Source organism: Sphaerodactylus townsendi, linkage group LG05 (assembly GCF_021028975.2).
Source record: "Sphaerodactylus townsendi isolate TG3544 linkage group LG05, MPM_Stown_v2.3, whole genome shotgun sequence".
In the NCBI taxonomy this organism is placed as follows: Eukaryota; Metazoa; Chordata; class Lepidosauria; order Squamata; family Sphaerodactylidae; genus Sphaerodactylus; species Sphaerodactylus townsendi.
In genome coordinates, this window is record NC_059429.1 from 897501 (window position 1) to 918682 (window position 21182).

Sequence of the window (21182 nt, forward strand, 5' to 3'; positions counted from 1 at the left end):
CCACCCCCCCCCCCCCCCACCCCCCCCCCCCCCCACCCCCCCCCCCCCCCACCCCCCCCCCCCCCCACCCCCCCCCCCCCCCACCCCCCCCCCCCCCCACCCCCCCCCCCCCCCACCCCCCCCCCCCCCCACCCCCCCCCCCCCCCACCCCCCCCCCCCCCCACCCCCCCCCCCCCCCACCCCCCCCCCCCCCCACCCCCCCCCCCCCCCACCCCCCCCCCCCCCCACCCCCCCCCCCCCCCACCCCCCCCCCCCCCCACCCCCCCCCCCCCCCACCCCCCCCCCCCCCCACCCCCCCCCCCCCCCACCCCCCCCCCCCCCCACCCCCCCCCCCCCCCACCCCCCCCCCCCCCCACCCCCCCCCCCCCCCACCCCCCCCCCCCCCCACCCCCCCCCCCCCCCACCCCCCCCCCCCCCCACCCCCCCCCCCCCCCACCCCCCCCCCCCCCCACCCCCCCCCCCCCCCACCCCCCCCCCCCCCCACCCCCCCCCCCCCCCACCCCCCCCCCCCCCCACCCCCCCCCCCCCCCACCCCCCCCCCCCCCCACCCCCCCCCCCCCCCACCCCCCCCCCCCCCCACCCCCCCCCCCCCCCACCCCCCCCCCCCCCCACCCCCCCCCCCCCCCACCCCCCCCCCCCCCCACCCCCCCCCCCCCCCACCCCCCCCCCCCCCCACCCCCCCCCCCCCCCACCCCCCCCCCCCCCCACCCCCCCCCCCCCCCACCCCCCCCCCCCCCCACCCCCCCCCCCCCCCACCCCCCCCCCCCCCCACCCCCCCCCCCCCCCACCCCCCCCCCCCCCCACCCCCCCCCCCCCCCACCCCCCCCCCCCCCCACCCCCCCCCCCCCCCACCCCCCCCCCCCCCCACCCCCCCCCCCCCCCACCCCCCCCCCCCCCCACCCCCCCCCCCCCCCACCCCCCCCCCCCCCCACCCCCCCCCCCCCCCACCCCCCCCCCCCCCCACCCCCCCCCCCCCCCACCCCCCCCCCCCCCCACCCCCCCCCCCCCCCACCCCCCCCCCCCCCCACCCCCCCCCCCCCCCACCCCCCCCCCCCCCCACCCCCCCCCCCCCCCACCCCCCCCCCCCCCCACCCCCCCCCCCCCCCACCCCCCCCCCCCCCCACCCCCCCCCCCCCCCACCCCCCCCCCCCCCCACCCCCCCCCCCCCCCACCCCCCCCCCCCCCCACCCCCCCCCCCCCCCACCCCCCCCCCCCCCCACCCCCCCCCCCCCCCACCCCCCCCCCCCCCCACCCCCCCCCCCCCCCACCCCCCCCCCCCCCCACCCCCCCCCCCCCCCACCCCCCCCCCCCCCCACCCCCCCCCCCCCCCACCCCCCCCCCCCCCCACCCCCCCCCCCCCCCACCCCCCCCCCCCCCCACCCCCCCCCCCCCCCACCCCCCCCCCCCCCCACCCCCCCCCCCCCCCACCCCCCCCCCCCCCCACCCCCCCCCCCCCCCACCCCCCCCCCCCCCCACCCCCCCCCCCCCCCACCCCCCCCCCCCCCCACCCCCCCCCCCCCCCACCCCCCCCCCCCCCCACCCCCCCCCCCCCCCACCCCCCCCCCCCCCCACCCCCCCCCCCCCCCACCCCCCCCCCCCCCCACCCCCCCCCCCCCCCACCCCCCCCCCCCCCCACCCCCCCCCCCCCCCACCCCCCCCCCCCCCCACCCCCCCCCCCCCCCACCCCCCCCCCCCCCCACCCCCCCCCCCCCCCACCCCCCCCCCCCCCCACCCCCCCCCCCCCCCACCCCCCCCCCCCCCCACCCCCCCCCCCCCCCACCCCCCCCCCCCCCCACCCCCCCCCCCCCCCACCCCCCCCCCCCCCCACCCCCCCCCCCCCCCACCCCCCCCCCCCCCCACCCCCCCCCCCCCCCACCCCCCCCCCCCCCCACCCCCCCCCCCCCCCACCCCCCCCCCCCCCCACCCCCCCCCCCCCCCACCCCCCCCCCCCCCCACCCCCCCCCCCCCCCACCCCCCCCCCCCCCCACCCCCCCCCCCCCCCACCCCCCCCCCCCCCCACCCCCCCCCCCCCCCACCCCCCCCCCCCCCCACCCCCCCCCCCCCCCACCCCCCCCCCCCCCCACCCCCCCCCCCCCCCACCCCCCCCCCCCCCCACCCCCCCCCCCCCCCACCCCCCCCCCCCCCCACCCCCCCCCCCCCCCACCCCCCCCCCCCCCCACCCCCCCCCCCCCCCACCCCCCCCCCCCCCCACCCCCCCCCCCCCCCACCCCCCCCCCCCCCCACCCCCCCCCCCCCCCACCCCCCCCCCCCCCCACCCCCCCCCCCCCCCACCCCCCCCCCCCCCCACCCCCCCCCCCCCCCACCCCCCCCCCCCCCCACCCCCCCCCCCCCCCACCCCCCCCCCCCCCCACCCCCCCCCCCCCCCACCCCCCCCCCCCCCCACCCCCCCCCCCCCCCACCCCCCCCCCCCCCCACCCCCCCCCCCCCCCACCCCCCCCCCCCCCCACCCCCCCCCCCCCCCACCCCCCCCCCCCCCCACCCCCCCCCCCCCCCACCCCCCCCCCCCCCCACCCCCCCCCCCCCCCACCCCCCCCCCCCCCCACCCCCCCCCCCCCCCACCCCCCCCCCCCCCCACCCCCCCCCCCCCCCACCCCCCCCCCCCCCCACCCCCCCCCCCCCCCACCCCCCCCCCCCCCCACCCCCCCCCCCCCCCACCCCCCCCCCCCCCCACCCCCCCCCCCCCCCACCCCCCCCCCCCCCCACCCCCCCCCCCCCCCACCCCCCCCCCCCCCCACCCCCCCCCCCCCCCACCCCCCCCCCCCCCCACCCCCCCCCCCCCCCACCCCCCCCCCCCCCCACCCCCCCCCCCCCCCACCCCCCCCCCCCCCCACCCCCCCCCCCCCCCACCCCCCCCCCCCCCCACCCCCCCCCCCCCCCACCCCCCCCCCCCCCCACCCCCCCCCCCCCCCACCCCCCCCCCCCCCCACCCCCCCCCCCCCCCACCCCCCCCCCCCCCCACCCCCCCCCCCCCCCACCCCCCCCCCCCCCCACCCCCCCCCCCCCCCACCCCCCCCCCCCCCCACCCCCCCCCCCCCCCACCCCCCCCCCCCCCCACCCCCCCCCCCCCCCACCCCCCCCCCCCCCCACCCCCCCCCCCCCCCACCCCCCCCCCCCCCCACCCCCCCCCCCCCCCACCCCCCCCCCCCCCCACCCCCCCCCCCCCCCACCCCCCCCCCCCCCCACCCCCCCCCCCCCCCACCCCCCCCCCCCCCCACCCCCCCCCCCCCCCACCCCCCCCCCCCCCCACCCCCCCCCCCCCCCACCCCCCCCCCCCCCCACCCCCCCCCCCCCCCACCCCCCCCCCCCCCCACCCCCCCCCCCCCCCACCCCCCCCCCCCCCCACCCCCCCCCCCCCCCACCCCCCCCCCCCCCCACCCCCCCCCCCCCCCACCCCCCCCCCCCCCCACCCCCCCCCCCCCCCACCCCCCCCCCCCCCCACCCCCCCCCCCCCCCACCCCCCCCCCCCCCCACCCCCCCCCCCCCCCACCCCCCCCCCCCCCCACCCCCCCCCCCCCCCACCCCCCCCCCCCCCCACCCCCCCCCCCCCCCACCCCCCCCCCCCCCCACCCCCCCCCCCCCCCACCCCCCCCCCCCCCCACCCCCCCCCCCCCCCACCCCCCCCCCCCCCCACCCCCCCCCCCCCCCACCCCCCCCCCCCCCCACCCCCCCCCCCCCCCACCCCCCCCCCCCCCCACCCCCCCCCCCCCCCACCCCCCCCCCCCCCCACCCCCCCCCCCCCCCACCCCCCCCCCCCCCCACCCCCCCCCCCCCCCACCCCCCCCCCCCCCCACCCCCCCCCCCCCCCACCCCCCCCCCCCCCCACCCCCCCCCCCCCCCACCCCCCCCCCCCCCCACCCCCCCCCCCCCCCACCCCCCCCCCCCCCCACCCCCCCCCCCCCCCACCCCCCCCCCCCCCCACCCCCCCCCCCCCCCACCCCCCCCCCCCCCCACCCCCCCCCCCCCCCACCCCCCCCCCCCCCCACCCCCCCCCCCCCCCACCCCCCCCCCCCCCCACCCCCCCCCCCCCCCACCCCCCCCCCCCCCCACCCCCCCCCCCCCCCACCCCCCCCCCCCCCCACCCCCCCCCCCCCCCACCCCCCCCCCCCCCCACCCCCCCCCCCCCCCACCCCCCCCCCCCCCCACCCCCCCCCCCCCCCACCCCCCCCCCCCCCCACCCCCCCCCCCCCCCACCCCCCCCCCCCCCCACCCCCCCCCCCCCCCACCCCCCCCCCCCCCCACCCCCCCCCCCCCCCACCCCCCCCCCCCCCCACCCCCCCCCCCCCCCACCCCCCCCCCCCCCCACCCCCCCCCCCCCCCACCCCCCCCCCCCCCCACCCCCCCCCCCCCCCACCCCCCCCCCCCCCCACCCCCCCCCCCCCCCACCCCCCCCCCCCCCCACCCCCCCCCCCCCCCACCCCCCCCCCCCCCCACCCCCCCCCCCCCCCACCCCCCCCCCCCCCCACCCCCCCCCCCCCCCACCCCCCCCCCCCCCCACCCCCCCCCCCCCCCACCCCCCCCCCCCCCCACCCCCCCCCCCCCCCACCCCCCCCCCCCCCCACCCCCCCCCCCCCCCACCCCCCCCCCCCCCCACCCCCCCCCCCCCCCACCCCCCCCCCCCCCCACCCCCCCCCCCCCCCACCCCCCCCCCCCCCCACCCCCCCCCCCCCCCACCCCCCCCCCCCCCCACCCCCCCCCCCCCCCACCCCCCCCCCCCCCCACCCCCCCCCCCCCCCACCCCCCCCCCCCCCCACCCCCCCCCCCCCCCACCCCCCCCCCCCCCCACCCCCCCCCCCCCCCACCCCCCCCCCCCCCCACCCCCCCCCCCCCCCACCCCCCCCCCCCCCCACCCCCCCCCCCCCCCACCCCCCCCCCCCCCCACCCCCCCCCCCCCCCACCCCCCCCCCCCCCCACCCCCCCCCCCCCCCACCCCCCCCCCCCCCCACCCCCCCCCCCCCCCACCCCCCCCCCCCCCCACCCCCCCCCCCCCCCACCCCCCCCCCCCCCCACCCCCCCCCCCCCCCACCCCCCCCCCCCCCCACCCCCCCCCCCCCCCACCCCCCCCCCCCCCCACCCCCCCCCCCCCCCACCCCCCCCCCCCCCCACCCCCCCCCCCCCCCACCCCCCCCCCCCCCCACCCCCCCCCCCCCCCACCCCCCCCCCCCCCCACCCCCCCCCCCCCCCACCCCCCCCCCCCCCCACCCCCCCCCCCCCCCACCCCCCCCCCCCCCCACCCCCCCCCCCCCCCACCCCCCCCCCCCCCCACCCCCCCCCCCCCCCACCCCCCCCCCCCCCCACCCCCCCCCCCCCCCACCCCCCCCCCCCCCCACCCCCCCCCCCCCCCACCCCCCCCCCCCCCCACCCCCCCCCCCCCCCACCCCCCCCCCCCCCCACCCCCCCCCCCCCCCACCCCCCCCCCCCCCCACCCCCCCCCCCCCCCACCCCCCCCCCCCCCCACCCCCCCCCCCCCCCACCCCCCCCCCCCCCCACCCCCCCCCCCCCCCACCCCCCCCCCCCCCCACCCCCCCCCCCCCCCACCCCCCCCCCCCCCCACCCCCCCCCCCCCCCACCCCCCCCCCCCCCCACCCCCCCCCCCCCCCACCCCCCCCCCCCCCCACCCCCCCCCCCCCCCACCCCCCCCCCCCCCCACCCCCCCCCCCCCCCACCCCCCCCCCCCCCCACCCCCCCCCCCCCCCACCCCCCCCCCCCCCCACCCCCCCCCCCCCCCACCCCCCCCCCCCCCCACCCCCCCCCCCCCCCACCCCCCCCCCCCCCCACCCCCCCCCCCCCCCACCCCCCCCCCCCCCCACCCCCCCCCCCCCCCACCCCCCCCCCCCCCCACCCCCCCCCCCCCCCACCCCCCCCCCCCCCCACCCCCCCCCCCCCCCACCCCCCCCCCCCCCCACCCCCCCCCCCCCCCACCCCCCCCCCCCCCCACCCCCCCCCCCCCCCACCCCCCCCCCCCCCCACCCCCCCCCCCCCCCACCCCCCCCCCCCCCCACCCCCCCCCCCCCCCACCCCCCCCCCCCCCCACCCCCCCCCCCCCCCACCCCCCCCCCCCCCCACCCCCCCCCCCCCCCACCCCCCCCCCCCCCCACCCCCCCCCCCCCCCACCCCCCCCCCCCCCCACCCCCCCCCCCCCCCACCCCCCCCCCCCCCCACCCCCCCCCCCCCCCACCCCCCCCCCCCCCCACCCCCCCCCCCCCCCACCCCCCCCCCCCCCCACCCCCCCCCCCCCCCACCCCCCCCCCCCCCCACCCCCCCCCCCCCCCACCCCCCCCCCCCCCCACCCCCCCCCCCCCCCACCCCCCCCCCCCCCCACCCCCCCCCCCCCCCACCCCCCCCCCCCCCCACCCCCCCCCCCCCCCACCCCCCCCCCCCCCCACCCCCCCCCCCCCCCACCCCCCCCCCCCCCCACCCCCCCCCCCCCCCACCCCCCCCCCCCCCCACCCCCCCCCCCCCCCACCCCCCCCCCCCCCCACCCCCCCCCCCCCCCACCCCCCCCCCCCCCCACCCCCCCCCCCCCCCACCCCCCCCCCCCCCCACCCCCCCCCCCCCCCACCCCCCCCCCCCCCCACCCCCCCCCCCCCCCACCCCCCCCCCCCCCCACCCCCCCCCCCCCCCACCCCCCCCCCCCCCCACCCCCCCCCCCCCCCACCCCCCCCCCCCCCCACCCCCCCCCCCCCCCACCCCCCCCCCCCCCCACCCCCCCCCCCCCCCACCCCCCCCCCCCCCCACCCCCCCCCCCCCCCACCCCCCCCCCCCCCCACCCCCCCCCCCCCCCACCCCCCCCCCCCCCCACCCCCCCCCCCCCCCACCCCCCCCCCCCCCCACCCCCCCCCCCCCCCACCCCCCCCCCCCCCCACCCCCCCCCCCCCCCACCCCCCCCCCCCCCCACCCCCCCCCCCCCCCACCCCCCCCCCCCCCCACCCCCCCCCCCCCCCACCCCCCCCCCCCCCCACCCCCCCCCCCCCCCACCCCCCCCCCCCCCCACCCCCCCCCCCCCCCACCCCCCCCCCCCCCCACCCCCCCCCCCCCCCACCCCCCCCCCCCCCCACCCCCCCCCCCCCCCACCCCCCCCCCCCCCCACCCCCCCCCCCCCCCACCCCCCCCCCCCCCCACCCCCCCCCCCCCCCACCCCCCCCCCCCCCCACCCCCCCCCCCCCCCACCCCCCCCCCCCCCCACCCCCCCCCCCCCCCACCCCCCCCCCCCCCCACCCCCCCCCCCCCCCACCCCCCCCCCCCCCCACCCCCCCCCCCCCCCACCCCCCCCCCCCCCCACCCCCCCCCCCCCCCACCCCCCCCCCCCCCCACCCCCCCCCCCCCCCACCCCCCCCCCCCCCCACCCCCCCCCCCCCCCACCCCCCCCCCCCCCCACCCCCCCCCCCCCCCACCCCCCCCCCCCCCCACCCCCCCCCCCCCCCACCCCCCCCCCCCCCCACCCCCCCCCCCCCCCACCCCCCCCCCCCCCCACCCCCCCCCCCCCCCACCCCCCCCCCCCCCCACCCCCCCCCCCCCCCACCCCCCCCCCCCCCCACCCCCCCCCCCCCCCACCCCCCCCCCCCCCCACCCCCCCCCCCCCCCACCCCCCCCCCCCCCCACCCCCCCCCCCCCCCACCCCCCCCCCCCCCCACCCCCCCCCCCCCCCACCCCCCCCCCCCCCCACCCCCCCCCCCCCCCACCCCCCCCCCCCCCCACCCCCCCCCCCCCCCACCCCCCCCCCCCCCCACCCCCCCCCCCCCCCACCCCCCCCCCCCCCCACCCCCCCCCCCCCCCACCCCCCCCCCCCCCCACCCCCCCCCCCCCCCACCCCCCCCCACCCCCACCCCCCCCCCCCCCCACCTCCACCCCCCCCCCCCCCCCCCCCCCCCCCCCCTTCCCCCCCCCCCCCCCCCCCCCCCCCCCCCACCTCCCCCCCCCCCCCCTCCCACCCCCCCACCCCCCCAGGCGAACCTATGGCACTCCAGATGTTCATGGACTACAATTTCCATCAGCCCCTGCCAGCATGCTGGTCATGCTGGCAGGGGCTGCTGGGAATTGTAGTCCATGAACATCTGGAGTGCCATAGGTTCGCCACCACAGCATTAGGGGAAGGGGGTGCTGCTGCTGCAACAATGAAGCACACATGGACTAATCACAATCAAACGGGAGGGGGGCTATAAGTACAATTTTAAAAAACACTGGGCTGACTGCGAGGCAGCCATCACGCCGGGCTGCCCCCTCAGCTCTGATTTTGTTCAGCCTTTAGACCAGCGGCCTTCAGCAGAGAAAAGCTCAGGCTCTGCTCAACACACCTCACTGTTTTTGCTGGTTGCCAGGGCCAACCACTCACCAACACAGGAGCAATAGCAGGTCTGGGAAACGGTTTTGTGGAGTGCCCAACTGATGTCACAGCTGCTACACTGTTCATTTTAGCAAGCTGCTCTTGACTCACAACCCTTTGCAAAGATGTTGCTTGCGAGCCAAAAGGGTTCACGTACCTGACAGGGAAGTTGTGGTCTGGATTTATCCTTTCCAATAAACTGTAAAGCTAGAGTCAGGGGAGGAGAAAATGAAGAAGGGAGTTAGCATTTCCAACAAGTGCTCTGTTGCAGTCTATGAAGGAGAAAAGAGGAGAATAAGGGCATGAAACCATTTACAATCTCTCAAAGAACTGTTAATATCTATGCCAAGTCCGCATTAAACACAGACCCAGTATCCAGGGGCTGCAATTATGCATGTATCATGGGAACACCTGCCTTCCCTGATACCTTCATTCTGAAAAAAACAGGTTTCTGGCTCTTATTGTTAGGCAGTTATGCTCAAAACTGTGTAGACAATGCTTGCAGAACTCTCTCAGAAGGACACAGAACTGTCTGAAAGGCTTCTTGGCCCTACAGAGTTTCTGGGCCCTCTTTGAAGTTAGGCAGAAAAATTGCACATAGCACATAATCCACAAAGGCTACTCAGCTCAACTCAGAAGTGGTAGAGAGTCTGCATTGCAAACAAGAAGATAATACGATGGAATAATGTCTATTTCAGGCGGGCCGTTTCCTCTGATCAAGTCTTGAATGTCCTATTCCTAAGCAAAAAAAGCTGGTAAGTTTTTTTCATTTGGTTTTTAGCCCAGAAAGGCAGCTTATAATAAAACAAAATAACATACCAAAAACAAACAAAAAACACCATTGTTGGAGGCTTTCATAGACAGAATCACTGGGGTGTTGTGGTGTTTCCAGGCTGTATGGCCGTGTTCCAGTAGCATTTTCTCCTGATGATTCATCTGCATCTGTGGCTGGCATCTTCAGAGGATCTCCTCTCCACAGATGCAGGCGAAACGTCAGGAGAAAATGCTACTGGAACATGGCCAGCCCATCACCACCTCCTGTGGCAGCATATTCCAAACACCACAACACCCCAAAAAACAACACTGATTGATAAATCAAACACCAACCACCAACGATTCAGTAGGATAAGAAGAAGAAGAAGAAGAGTTTGGATTTATATCCCCTTTCTCTCCTGTAAGGAGAATCAAAGGGGCTTACAATCTCCTTGCCCTTCCCCCTTCACAACAAACACCCTGTGAGGTGGTGGGGCTGAGAGAGCTCCAAAAAGCTGTGACTAGCCCAAGGTCACCCAGCTGGCATGTGTGGGAGTGCACAGGCTAATCTGAATTCCCCAGATAAGCCTCCGCAGCTGGAGTGGCAGAGCGGGAATCAAACCTGGTTCCTCCAGATTAGAATGCACCTGCTCTTAACCACTATGCCACTGCTGCTCCTAGGAATAACATCATTCCAAGAACAGTAAGCAGATGAGGCAAAAAACAGGCAACAGTAAAGTGCATTTAGTATTTCCTGTTTGAACTGGCTTAATCCAAGCATCCTCTGAAGCAATATTGCTTTGACCAGCAACACCTTGCGAGCGAAGAGAGAGGGAGACAACAGCCACACGATAGCAAACCCAAGCTTGCTTCTGAGCATCGATTCAACAGGCAGTGGCACTGAATCTTGGCTCCCTAGCAACCATGCTGAACCATAACAAGCATTTCAAAATGTCTGAGAATGAAATAAAACATGGTACGTTTGTCTGGCAAAGTCACCCCTTGCAGCCATGCATCAAACCACAAACCAAGAACTACAATCGAGGCTCGTACCTCTTGATGCCGGTTGCCCTCCCGGATGTAGACACTGGCCAAGTTTGTCACGATGAACGCCCACAGCTCCTGATGAGTGGTCAGCTGCCGAGGGGAAAACAACAAGGATCTAGTTAAAGCAGTGTGGGGGTTTTCTACCTCATAGCTACCTTACTGCATCCGAGCCTTCAACGTTTTCTTTCTAAAAAGACCCCCTTCCCTCCAAAGAAGAACAAGGCAGGTTCATTTATTCATTGTTTTGATTTCTAAACTGCATGGATAGAGCTGCACTCTTCCCCACCACAACAAGCTCTGAGCAACTGACAACAAGGTCCTGGGCTACCCTTGAATCTCAGTTCAAAATGTGGCCTCACCCGCAGTGCTGTGGTAAACTGCGCCTCTGCATTATCCATGCAGTTGACAGAAATGCAGTACAGCCCCTTCAAGAGAAAAAGAGAAATCACATTTCAGGGTTCAAACTTGGAACTCCAGTCTCTAGAAAACAAGGAACAAGAAAAAAGATAGGGCTAGACTCCTCTAAATCACACTCTGAGGTAAACAGGATGAACTATGAGGTCAACTTCTCTCCCCAGGATCACATGGGAGGGGAACATGGTGGCCCTCCAAAGTATGTGGGGGCTGTGGCAGGTTGAGAATGCCACATTTGTCCTAACTGTTACAAAATGGAGAAGTGTTAGTGGAACAGAGCCAGCATGGTGTTGTGGTTAAGAGCAGGTGGACTCTAATTTGGAGAACCAGTTTTGATTCCCCACTCCAACAAATGAGTGGTGGACTCTTATCTGGTGAACTAGATTTGTTTCCCCACTCCTACATTCCTGCTGGGTGACCTTGGGCCAGTCATAGTAAACTCAGAACTCTCTCAGCCCCACCTGCCTCACAAAGTGTCTGTTATGGGGAGGGGAAGATGATTGTAAGCCACTTTGAGAGTCCTTAAAGGTAGAGAAAAGCAGGGTATAAATCCAAACTCTTTTACTTTGTTTTCAAGTTTTCCATATTACGGAACTTTGGATACTTGCAGCTATTTTTGGACAGCACCTCTTTCAATCCTGCTCTAACTTCTTGACTCCATGCTGAGGCAAAGAACTGTTTCTCTATTTTTTGCCCAACTTATTCATGGAATTGTCTAAATCAGCGGTTCTGAACTTGTGGGTCAACTTGTGGGTCGTCTAAGACGACTTGTGGGTCGTCTAAGACTCTCTGCATCAGAGTTCTCCATCTGTAAAATGGATAAATGTTAGGGTTGGAGGTTCACCACAACATGAGGAACTGTATTAAAGGGTCGCAGCATTAGGAAGGTTGAGAACCACTGGTCTAAATGCACATAAACACACAAGAAGCTGCCTTTTTCTGAATCAGACTCACTGGCCCATCAAAGTGAGTGTGTTCTACTCAAACTGGAACTCGTTCTTCAGGGTCTCAGGTGGCGGATTTCCCCTGACCTTTTGCCTCATCTTGTTAACTGGAAGTGGCGATTATTGAACCTGTAACATGCTGTCTGCCAAGCAAAGGCTCTTTCACAGAGAGCTCCCCCCGCCCCCATCCTGGCTTCCAGGAGGCAGCTGTGAGTGGCAAATAAGTGACCTTTGTCCCCAGGGGGTTCAGCCTTTCAGCTTGGGTTCACCAAATCCACAGGTGCTTGCTGCTCAACAAGTCTTCTCAAACCTCACATTCTGACCAGAGAGAGGCGGCACTAGCCTGCTCCCCTCTACAGTCCCCAAGCCATTTAAACAGCAGGCACAAATAATCCACTGAAAGGGAATGACAGCAGAATGAACTGCACAGCTGGGTTTTTCCTTAGCATGAAAGACTGTCAAGAACACGCTCTGGATGCTCTAATCGACAGTGGGAGACGCTGTTCAATTTCCTCCTCTGACTGCAAACCTGACTGCAACCCCCGTGACGTGAGAGGCATCATACTCACCAGAAGAGTGTGTAGCTGAGCTGCGTGATTAGAAAAGAGTCTGGGAGACTGCTGGCAGAGCTGGCAAACCTGAGAAATCTTTCAGCAAACAGACGGGAGAGAACAGAGCTGTTTTCAACACCAAGGGATGCTTTTCTACCGCAACGCAACCTGCCCACCTCAGTCATATGCAGCAGATGCTGCTTCTCCACAAGCTGAGAACAAAACCAATGAAAGACCCTGGTAGGAGCAGCTCGATCTCCACCCTAATCGAGGCCCAGGAGGAGCCATTTTCCAGCCAGCTGGGATCCCTGACCTACGAGAGGCTTCCAGAGGCTGCCTCATTCTCAGCAAATAAGGTTCTCTCAGCACTAGTGTCTGTTGGCATTGAAAGAGCTTCGCTCACTGGCTCCAGGCATTATTCAAAGTGCTGGCTGAAAACCTGAAATGGCTCCCTGAAGACCCTAAAGCCAAGGAGGAGGCCTTCTCTGCCACAGTGCCTCATTGCAGGACTTCCCCACTCCCAGCTCCTCAGTCAGGAGCCTCTCTTTCCACTAAGGCCTCTGAGGTTATGCCTCCAAAGGCAGGATCCACCTCCCACCCTTCCTTCTACCAGCCTCAGGATTTTTCCTGTAAACCACTCTAAGAGATTTAGTTGTAACTTTAACTGGTATTTGTTAGTGGGAAGAAAACAAAAAACAAACAGGTTGTACATATTTGTACATATATGATTGTAAACAGAAAAGTATGTGTATCAGAATGAACATAACGTCTTTATAGTAGAAAGATGAACAACCATTTAAATTCAGGGTTTGTACAGTCAACCAATTAGAGAAGGACGGAAACAGAGCTGTTGCACCAGTCCCTAAGTCTGGTTAGAGAAGATCCAACCAGACAGCAAGGACAACATAGCAATCCTACGGGCCGCCTTTTAGCAAACTTTGAAAGAGCCAATCACTTGTTCGTTTTCAATCCCCCTTCAAACTACAAGCAGACTAGTTTGGTCAGTCAGAGTCCAGATACCTGCACAGAGGATTCCCTCAGGAGGTAGAAGGCACCTGAGAGTGAAGGGAGCTGTAGACTAGGGAGGTCTGAAAAGCTGTGGAATAGCTCATAATTTCTAGCGAAGAATGGGGCAAATAAACTCATAATCAACTCATGGGACTCGCTGCCACAGGACATCCACCACTTGGAGAGCTTTCAAAAGGCGTTTAGACCAAATTCACACGATAAATCTGTAGCCAGAAAAGCCTACACACTCAGAGGTGGTCTACCTCCAAATGCAATTTGTCTGGAAGCAGCAACAGCAAGAGGCTTCAGCCTCTATGTCCCTGTGCTCTTTGAAATAGATGAACCAACATCAGAATGACACAGAAAGGCTCTTAGAAGTGAAGTAAGTTAAGCTGTGGCTTAATTTCAGCTCAAGTCTCCTTCTTTCTCTCCTGATATGAACCCCCCCACCCCAAGAAACGGCTTTTACCTCCTGCAACGCAGTAGCTTTATGCCCTGTGACGAGTCGGCACATGATGATATGCTCTAGCAAAATAACTTGGAAGGAGGATAAGATTGGGCTGCAGTCCAGCACTAGAAGAAAGAAAGAAACCAGCAACTTGAGGTGGGGGTGGGATGAGAAACACAGAAGCCCTCTATCCAGTGGGGTTTCCCCAAGGCAAGCAGCCTGGCATGAGTAGCAGAAGGCAGCTGCTCAGAAATCTTGGTAAAGATCCCTCTGGGACCCCTAGAGCCACCCCTCAACACACAGACACACTAAAATCCTTTCCACTCTCCATCGTCTGAGGGAAAATGAGACTGAAAATACCCACCAGAAGGAAGGCATACAATGCCTGCTCTACTCAAGTCAAAAAGGATATCACCCTAATCCTCAGGTGCCAAGGAAGGCTCCCAGCTGACACGAGAGAAAGGATCCATTGGATACTCACCGTGAAGGGTCTTTCTACTGTAGGTAAGTGGGGCATCTTGTGTGGGTGTGATCTCGACCAATTGCAGAGAGGCAGGAAATGATGAAATTCTTCCATGTACTTCCTGTGAGGTCTTGGGGTCACCTTCTTCAGTACCCCCGCCTGGCATAGTAGTATAGCACTTAAGTAACAGGAACATATAACCAAAAACACGGAAGGAAAAACAACGGCTCGGCAATAACTAGGATCCACTTTCAGAACCAGTGACAACAACAACGGCATAACCCTAAAAGCGTTGAACAGTCTGAAAATACATGAATTTAGTTGATAACTGAGAGAGTAACATCGGAAACAAATATGGAACTGAGGGAGGGGCCAAGATGCCCCACCTTACCTACAGTAGAAAGACTCCTTCCACGGTGAGTATCCAATGGATCCTTCTACTGTAGGAAGTGGGAGGGTATCTTGTGTCAAGGACCTCCCCGAGCAGTGCGTCCCGAATTCCCGTGGAGTTTCCATTAGTCCCCGATGATACTTTCCAGTACCCTTTTGCCCAAAGGCTGATTCTGCCGAGCGCTTTCAGGGACCGAATTTTATAATAGTACGTGATGAAGGTGGAAATGGAAGACCAGGTGGCAGCTTTGCAGATGTCTTCCACCGATGCATGATTTCGGAAGGCTTCGCTTTGGTGCCAGCATTCTGGCGTAACTGAGTGAGTTTCGTGAAGCTCCCTGAGGGACCGGTAAGTCAGAAGCTTTCGGTATGCTTAGCATATACAGGCTTTCAAAGGAGGTACTACTGATTGCCGCTTGGACATTTGCGCTTCCCAAGGTGGGCGGGCTAATGTTGATGAACACTACTCTCTGATTTGCGTAACTCCTCCGTTCTTATTATGTATGCTTTTAAAGGCCGTCCGGTCAGCGTCATTCAATGTGATGCCATCGATTTCTCTTTGGGATGAGAGGGGTTTGGCATGGAAGTTGGGAACGACGATCTCCTGGCTATACGTGGAAAGGGAGTTAACCGCCGGAATGAAAGTTGGATCCGTCTGAAGACATACTCTATCACTTATGGAACCACATCCAGAATTTTGAGTTTATTAGAAAGGGCCTTGAAGTTCAGCCACTCTTCTGGCCGATGTTATTGCAATTAAGAATCAACGTTTTCATTCTTACCCATTTGATGTGTACAGTTTGAATGGGTTCGAGCAGGGACCTAGTGAGTGCCGACAAGGACAGCGTTCAGGGCTGGCAAGAGGGGAACCTGTGGAGACTACACGCGGAGTTGGGACAATTTTACCACCCTCTTAGGAAGTTCAGAAACGTCCGGATGTCAATGGTGATAGGGGGTGTTAATACACACAAGGGATAGACGGTAACCGGCAAGATTTCGCTACCAATTGTCTGCGTAAAGGCATATGGAAACACTTGGAGTCCCATTCGAGTAGCCCTGTTGCAGGAACTGTTCCCAAGATAACGGTGGATATGGATAAGGTTCCAGTAGAGGTCGTTAAGTCGCTTTCGCGATGGCAAATTCACCTGGCGTGAGGAAACGCTTCCATGAACAGTTGTAGATATTGACCGTCGCACCAGCGTCTGGCTGTTAAGATTGTAGATGTGAGCTTCTTCCGAAAGTACCCCTTTATCCTGAGGTTTGCCCGTTCAAGAAAGCCATCGCGGTCGAAAGCTTCTGGTTCAAGCGGGATCGGGATGTATGATAGGGGCCCTTCGTCAGGGAAGTCGGAAGTGACTTAATGGCAAGAAGTCAGTGGTTCTGCGATGGCCAGTTCCAGGATGGTGGTGAACCAGGGTCTCCCTGGGCCCTCTGGGGAGCTTCTAAAGGCAAGGATCACCGAAGGCGCCTTCGGATATGATCCTGCGCAGGAGCCGAGGATCAGAGAAAAGGAGGGAATGCATAGAGAAGATTTGGAGGCCATATGTCGCGTTTAGGAAAGCGTCGTTAAGCTACTGCTTACTGTGGATGGTAGTGTCGGGTCATGAACTTTGGAAGTTGATGGTTCTTCTGAAGAGGCCGAACAGGTCTACCTCCGGAGTGCCGAAGGTGTTGCATTTCTTGAAGAAGACTTGCGTGGATCCCGAAGTCGCCATCTCGGTTTCGGTGACAGATTCTGTCTGCTGAAGCCAATCCGCCCCTCTAGATTCTGGACTCCTCTCCTGATGTGTAGGAGCTTCTAGCAATACCAAGTTCTCCTCGCTCCATCGGAGGGGATTTTGTTGCTTCCGAAAGTGGAATTGCCTTTGCTGATCTGGAGCCGCCCTGGTTGTTGATGTACATCTTCGCGGCAACACTGTCTGTTCTTATGATGACATGTTGGTGGCAATTTGTGGCCGGAAATGTTGAAGGGGCAAGGAAGATCGGCTTCGAAGTTTCCAACACATTGATGTGGAGCCGAGATTCTTCGGAGACCAGTCTCCCAGGACATACATTTGACTGAGTGTGGCCCCCAGCCCTGAAAGGCTGGCGTCTGTGGACTTCTGAGCTTTCGATGAGCATGTAGGATAACGTGCTTTCCCCGGTCTGAGGTTGGAGCGGTTGCCCGTCCACCAAGAGAAGGCTGAGAGCGGGACTCTTGGGGGTATGGTCCAATTTTTCTGTCTTTCTTGGCAATAATGTCCAGCTGGTATGCACGGAGAAATGCGTTGGAAGGCGGTCTTTCGGCGTGGCGATGCCCGCACTGGAGTCAGGTCGATTACTGAGATGAAGAAAGGTTCCCAGCAGACTTGCCAGTTTTAGCAAGGACGATCTTCTGTTGGACATGACTAGTAATGTCGCTTTTCCTGATTCTTTCTACCTTCTCTTCTGGTATGAAAAGGGAGTCTTGTACCGTGTCCAGCACTGCGCCTAGGTGTTCTAGCCGTGTGGAGGGAATGAAAGAGCTTTTCTTTGTTTCTGATAAAGCCATGCTGTGCTAGGGTTTCTTGAACTACCTCGATGTCGATGGCCTTGGGGACGGAGCGCGAACGAATCAGTAGATCGTCGAGGTAGGGGTAGACATGTATCCCTGTTCCTCAACATGATGACTGGAGCCAATAGTACCTTGGAGAAGGTTCTTGGGGCCGTGGCTGAATCCGAATGGCTTAGCGTCTTGAATTGATAATGTTGATCCTGTATGGCGAATCTCAGGTACTTTCTGTGAGAGTTGTGAATAGGGATGTGCAAATAGGCTTCGGTCAGATCTAACGAAGTCAGCAGATCTTGATGGCGAAGAGTTGCCGTGATAGACCGAAGGGTTTCCATCCTGAATTTGGGGACCCGAATGAATTTGTTGATGAGCTTCAGGTTGAGGATTGCTCTCCAGTCCCCATTTCTTTTGGGGACTGTAAAGAAATGTGAATATGTCCCTGAGAAACGTTCGCTTCGTCGGTACAGGTTCGATGGCTTGGATCTTGGTTAGGTGGGAAACCGCCTCCAGAGTTCTGCTGGCTTTGGCCGGATCCTTTGAGAGCGGCGAAATGAACAGGTGGTGATGTGGAATAACGTTGAATTCTATCACATAACCTGTGGAGATGACTTCCTTTGTCCACCTGTCCACGTGGTTTCCCTGCCAACGGTGCTGAAAGTGTTGGAGACGGCCTCCCACCGGGATGCTTTGATCGTCATTGCTTGTTCTTATTGGAGTTGAAGGACTTGCCTGGCTTGTTGTATTGTTTGAAGGACTGTTTGTAGTTCCGAAAGGAATGTTGATTCTGCCAGTATGGTCTTTGCCCGTCTCGTTAGCGGCGAGGTAAAGGATTTGTGGGACCGGAAGGTAAACTTGCTGTTGGTAGAGGACCTGTCGGGTGCCCGGACAGATTTTGGCATCGTCTTTTTGTTGTCCTTGGTTTGGACAAGGACTTCGTCCAATTCTTTGCCAAATAGGGCCCCTCCATAGTATGAATAACCAGCCACTACGTGTTTAGATTGTATGTCCGCTTGCCATGGGCGAATCCAGGCGTTGCGTCTTGCTATCATGTTAGAGGCTAAGGATCTCACTACCAGTGACATGGCGTCGAAGGTGGCATCTGCTATGAAGGAATTGGCAGAAAGGACCCTTTCGATGCCTTCTCTGATGCCTTTTGCTTCGACTGGAATCATCTCCAGGAGACATTTGAGCCACACCATGGAGGCTCTGGCCACTGTGGAGGAGGGCGTAAGAGTTTTGATGGCTGCCGCCAACCACTCATGGGATCTACAAAGCGCTGCTTCAGACCTCCTATCAAGCGGGTCCTTGATATTGCCCTCCCCCTCTTTGGCTACCAGTGCCCCGGAATGTAGGATGGACACAGGGGCATCAACTGGAGGATTCTGGAGGAGGACGTGAAACTGCTGAGGCATCAGATATTTTTTCTTAAAATTAGGGGGCAAGCCCTTGTGGGCAGTGGGATTGAGCCATTCCCTATGAATCCTTTTAACAAAGCATTCAGGAACAGGGAAATACTTGTCGCCCTCCCTATCAGCGGGGAAGTAGGATGATGTGCCTTTTGGATAGCCCTTGATTGGCTTGTTGGAAGCGTTAATGGAAGGCTGGGGAATTTGTTCTTCCGCGTCCTCAGCGTCGCGTAAATCCAGAGCGGAGATAGTTTTAGAAATTAAGGATTGGATTTCTTCCAGTTTAAAGAACTGTATGGATTGTTCTACAGCTGGCTCAGGGGTTTCCTCTGTGTCAGAGAATTTTTCTCCCCCATCAGAGCCGTCTAAACTGGATAATTCTTCTTCCTCCTCATTAGGTAGGGCTAAGGGGTCCCTTCTGTAGGAGCCGGAGTCCTCTCGGTGGGGACTGCGGGATCTATGGGACCGAGTAGAGGAGCGGGCATTAGCTGTTCTTTGATCTCTTGCATCAAGAGCTTTGTCTATCTCCCTTCTAAGGAACTCAGCGAAAACTGCAGTGCCCGCGTTCATCCAGGAGGAGGCTGGAGTTAACTGCCCAGTGCTAGAATCTCCCCGTTCCGGATCCTGTGGCTCTTGCCCGTTAGGGGCACAGGGAAGAACCAGTTGATCGGCGTGCCCGCTTGAGGTGTAGCACGACTGCTCCGAGGCCCTGGGAAGGCCGGAGGAGTCGGCTATGGAGTCTTCGGTGAAGGACGCACCCTGGGAAGGCACTACACCCCCGGCCGTTTTAGTCTTTTTCTTTTTCTTGGCGGGTTGGGATGACTGGGCATGCTCGGAGGCGCCAGATTTTCCCGCGCGCTGCGTTGCGGCGTCCGTTTGAGTGGAGCTTCTCCCCCCTTCTTTATGTCTGCCTGACTTTGCGGAGCGTGTGCGCTCCGCCGCAGAGCCAACAAAGGTTTCGCGTTCAGGCGAAAAGGACCTCGCGTCCATGATTAACTGTCTATTTGCCAACGTTCTATTTGCCAAGGGGTGGGGGAGGGGTGGGTGGGAAGGAAAGCGGTTGCTTTCAGCGGCGGCTAGACTACTCTTCCCCAAGCCGGATCGCGCTTACTCACCCCTCTAAGGACTTCAGACAAACACAGACTGACACAAACAGACTACGAATAGGGTTTTTTTGCCAGAGCCAAAAAACGCGTCTGCTCTCTGCAGAGGCAGGAAAATACTGGAGAAGGTGACCCCAAGACCTCACAGGAAGTACATGGAAGAATTTCATCATTTCCTGCCTCTCTGCAATTGGTCGAGATCACACCCACACAAGATGCCCCACTCCTACAGTAGAAAGTAAGCTTTGCAACAAGGAGGAGCTGGGACTGGGGGAAGTTCATTCACTTCAAAGTGGGAGCTTGGGAAAGTGAATTCAGTCCCTGAACAAGTCATAAAGGGTATTTTTGTGCAACATCAACTAAAACACACCCACCCACAGGGCAATTTTACATGCATCTTTGGTGTTCAAGCACAGAATCTTGACCAAAAGGCACCCAGCCGCACCCCATAGTGGCTCTTCCCCGATTTTAATACTGCTCACTTTTGAGTTTTTCCAACTGCATAAGCGCTTTGTCAGTGTACTTCTGTGCCTTCTCCAAGTAGCCAGCTTGCATCGAGTGCATCACTGTCACCTGTCAGGGAACACCAGAAACAGAATTTCCACACCTCCACTGTGACGGCTGCTGCTAAACTCTATTGTATGAGGCCTGTGGGCATATGAAGCCGCCTCCTCTCCAGTCCGAGTTGTGGCCCTCAAGCTCCTCTGAGCAGCAGTGGCCTTCTGAGGTGTTAGGCACAGAAGGACCCCTCCGAACACCTGATACTTGAGGCCCCTGATGCTGAGGACCAAGTCTGGAACCCAGAGGGTCCTGGGGGGAAATGGTGCCCGGAGCAACACCTGCTCAGGGTACCCCCCCCCCTCCCTCTGCACTTACCTTAGCTGGTGGGGGCAGGCCTGGCGGCTCAAGCAGCCACAGCTCACAGCTCAGGCATGTGCCTAAGGCTCTTGGGCAGGAGCCGGCCTGCAGCCACAGTTCAGCACCAGGCAGCTCAGGTGGGTGCTGTGGCTGCAGCTGGAGTGCAGGAGCTGGCCTGTAGCTGCGCCACCCATCTCAGTAGAATGGAGGGAGCTGCTCCCCCCCCCCCCCGTGATCAAATGGCATGCGCCCGGGGGAAATGGGATACCCCATGTCACCATTAGCAGTACGCCACTGCTGGGACCTTCAATGAACAAGAAGTGATCTCTACTCTTGAACCACCACATAGGTAAGTAAGCTTTGCAATACGTTAACATGCTATCTCCTAATGGTGGTGCCACACCAGGGCACACACCGCTCTTTATTTTACTGACTGATTTTTTTCAATTTCTAGGCTGCCCTTCTCCAGTGGGCTCAGGGCAGCTTACAGCAAAAGGTTTAGCAAAGATCAATAAAACCCGATTCCAATAAGCTCAAGGGCTCCTTAAAATTTGTAGGGGACAATACTCAATACCATCTCTATGCTGGCATCCCAAACAAACATGTAGGGCACAGAGGAAGAGGGCACAGGGGAAAGGAGAAGGGGTGCCAGCAAGATGGAGCCATTGCTGGTCTCAACTAATATGCCTGGTGGAACAGTTTTGTCTTACAGACCCTGCGAAATTGTGACAGATCTTGCAGGGCCCTGATTCTGCTCAGCAGAGCACTCCGCCAGACTGGGTTCAGTGCCGAGAAAACCCTGGCCCTGATTGGGGACAGCCTGACAGTTTTGGGGCCAGGGACCACCAGTAAGTTGTTATTTTCCAAGTATAGAGCCCGCTGGTTGGTTATGGGGAAAGGCGGTCTCGCAGACACAATGGTCCCAA

At 65.9% G+C, this 21182-nt stretch overlaps 1 protein-coding gene across 1 annotated transcript in view; it reads right to left on the reverse strand.

The window, feature by feature from the left end:
• MAU2 (MAU2 sister chromatid cohesion factor) overlaps positions 1–21182 on the reverse strand; it is a 44430-nt gene that overhangs the window by 8255 nt on the left and 14993 nt on the right. Inside the window, exons 9-14 of the mRNA XM_048496477.1 lie at positions 19881–19971; positions 13528–13631; positions 12069–12146; positions 10501–10566; positions 10148–10231; positions 8499–8548 (exon numbers count right to left, since the gene is read on the reverse strand). Of these exons, the coding sequence (XP_048352434.1) occupies positions 8499–8548; positions 10148–10231; positions 10501–10566; positions 12069–12146; positions 13528–13631; positions 19881–19971 (473 nt within the window). The remainder of the gene's footprint in view (positions 1–8498; positions 8549–10147; positions 10232–10500; positions 10567–12068; positions 12147–13527; positions 13632–19880; positions 19972–21182) is intronic.